The following is a 2,986-nucleotide window of genomic DNA, read 5'->3' as shown; positions in this document are numbered from 1 at the left end:
ACCCTTCAAGATGAGGCATTTCATTGATTTCTTGGTACTCTCACATCGCTTTCACATAGTTCTTGGTGCTCTCACTTGATTTGATCAACTCACTCGGTCCAACCAACTTGACGCTCTGAAGTGAGGCTTATGGCGCTCTCACTTGGTATGAACAGCTCTAACTACGGTCTAGACACTCTCTGAACAACTGACGATTTGGTATGACCATGTATTGATTTCCGGCAGTCTTTGAGGCAAGGCTCATGGCGCTCTCACTTGGTCTGATCAACTGACGGTCTAGTATGGACATTTGTTACAGTATTTAACTTGTCGCATCCCCATGTAGAATATAATTGTATCTTGCCTCTTCACCATCGATGGCCTCTCACGAACTTGTGTCACAGTTCACTGAAGACGCATTCGCCAATGAAGACCGCATCTGTGAACGCTCCACCTGTGCTGCCAAAATTCGGAAGGGAGAGCCATGTTTCTACATTGCTACAATAGTCATTGGTCAACGTGGACGCTTTGTTTGTGGACCTTGTCACCGACACTATCAAGGCAAAAGAGCAACATCAATCAGGCCTACCAGTGTTCAGCGTCCTGATGCTCAAGTTATCCGGCAAAACATCAATGCTGCATGGAGACCAGGTTCGTCTGCGTACTTGCATACTGTTTACCTTTACTTATGCGATTTCTCAGCGTCGGTTCAGCAGACACCACGTGTAGTTGCTACTAGTGCCCCTTACGGTCGTTCTGGGCCAGATATAGCCATCCCTTCCAGCTGGCATAACGCCAACACTAATGCCAACGCTATGCAGTCTCTCCCAGTTCCTTACCTGGCAGCTGGTCAGCCTGGCTACTTGGCGAACCATGCACATTATGGCAGTGAACACCAACGCTGGGCTAAGCAAGTATATGCTGCCCCCCCAGCAGAGACCATTAACCCAGAGATTTTGGTTGTTCGGGAAGGCGGAAATAAGAGGAAGGGCGCCCGTGGCATACCATTTGGTGTATGTAGATAGACTCAGAACACTACATTCACTGACATTTTTGAATTTCAGAACATATGCGAAGGCAAGAAAGACGTTGATGCACGTATCGACGCACCCAGACTCATCACACTTGCTCTGGACACCATCTTACCGAAGGTACAAGCTTTCGCAGTAGGCTTTCCATGGTGCCATGACCAATTCGTCATTCGAGACGGTGGATGGGTTGATTTATCAACCCATCCCCCATGTCAACCTTATTTTTACTCTCAATGCATGCATGCAACTCGCAAAGGCTCGCGCGCTATGACATTCAAGTCAAAACAATTCTTATTTTATGTTGTTGTGCCCATGGCTCAATGGGAGGACTATGAAATATGGCTTGATAAAGCTGAAGAGGTCGGTACTCATCAATGACACAGTGGGTACATACTTACATGAAATACAATACCCTTAGGAACGATTCAGCATGCATTTGCAGCCTGGGCTATTCTCTGCAGCTTCTGTGGAAGAGAATGTCCATTCGAGCATCGGTTCGAGCGTCCATTCGAGCGCAGCAACTGATTCGCCGACTATCTCATCATGCGAAGCACTGACATCTGAAGCACCATCCCAAGCACCAGGAAAGCGGTGGTTTCTCTGTGAGATCACTAGTGTCCCATCATCGCCTCCCCTCAAGAAAGCAGCACCTGCCAAGGTTGCTTTCTGTTCTCCAGATCGAGAACAGCTACGGGAAGTTTTGCAGTCTGGTGGGACTGCAGACATAAACGTCCAACAGAGTAAGCATGTCCTGTCACTTCTAGTCCTTCTCTGACGTCATTCCTAGTGCTCACTGTACAGCATGAGAACATCGATTTCTTCCCCATCTTAACGTGCCCGCTATCAGTCATTTTAGAGGACCCGGAGCTTCATGCTGCCTTCCGTGCGGATACTGAATTGAGCCACAGTGGCTGGCTTACAGTTCAGATTTCCACAAACGATATGCTCGGCATCGGAGGCTTCAAGACTGCCCATCCTGGTTTCCTGACACTTTTATCAGCCCCCGAAACTCTCCTAGGTGCGCACTCACGCCAAAAGGTTGCAGTCAAGCGACCCTTTTACAAGAAGTACCCTCTGGGCGGCAGCAAAAACCCGATGAATTTCGTCTTTGGACGTTATACAATAAGTGATGAGCTTCCAAAGCTATTCAGGGAGGCAAATGTGTTATACTGGGCGCGCGCATTGCTAACATTTTCATACGAATACATCGACCATTGTGTTTCTAACTCGTCTGAACCTCCGCCCTTTCATATCCCTCGCTTGCGCTTTGTTGAGGCTGGTCTTGCATTATCACATGATCATGCACAATCTGGCCACCACAAATCAAAGTCGCCGGCCATGCCTCGGGCTGTGTACCTCGTTGAAGAATTGATTACTGACGAATTCCTCAAATACATCCATAACATGGATTGCAACCCAATGCTTGACCTGGACGAGGTTGGCTATGAAATCGCCGCGTTTTTTAGCGTGCACACAACATATACAGTACGCTAAAACCGGCGGCCTTGCTTTCATCTCTGACTATCAAGGTATGTGCCATCAGTGATATCATGTATGACCTTCCAGGCTAATTGCTCTGCTGCAGGTGGTTGCGAGGTCTTATCCGACCCTCAAGTACTTACGCATCCATAAGTGATTTTTGCTTCGGCTTTACAGGTGTTGCTCATCGAATCATAGATCGGTTAACAAGGGCAAGGACGTCTTTGGTGACGGCAACATTGAATGAGCGGTCAGCACGTTCGAGCAGGCACACCACTGCAATAATTACTGTCAGTGGAGTGGGTTTAAGCTGGAGTGTTATAACACAGCGGAGCTGGAGACAGAGACTCAGATGGACTCAACTCAGATGGACTCGGAGGATGTCTTGTAGTATATTTATTAGTTTGCTGTTTGGACTCGGAGGATGTCTTGTAGTAGATTCGGACGTTGTCATTGGCTTGTTGTATTATTGCAAAGCGCTGTCTTCCATCAAGATG

At 47.8% G+C, this 2,986-nt stretch overlaps 1 protein-coding gene across 1 annotated transcript; it reads left to right on the top strand.

Annotated features, from left to right (window-relative positions):
• Positions 1-1,097: 1,097 nt before the first annotated feature.
• On the top strand, positions 1,098-2,549 carry DFJ58DRAFT_894305 (uncharacterized protein; the record flags this gene model as incomplete). Its single annotated transcript, XM_041394824.1, has 3 exons — positions 1,098-1,370; positions 1,429-1,750; positions 1,798-2,549. Coding segments are annotated over 3 exons (1,302 nt in total), but the record flags the coding sequence as incomplete, so codon positions are not given.
• Between the last annotated feature and the right edge of the window lie 437 nt (positions 2,550-2,986).

Source organism: Suillus subalutaceus (assembly GCF_016647625.1).
Source record: "Suillus subalutaceus strain FC151 chromosome Unknown DFJ58scaffold_98, whole genome shotgun sequence".
Classification (NCBI taxonomy): domain Eukaryota; kingdom Fungi; phylum Basidiomycota; class Agaricomycetes; order Boletales; family Suillaceae; genus Suillus; species Suillus subalutaceus.
This window is presented reverse-complemented; position numbering and strand designations above follow the sequence as displayed.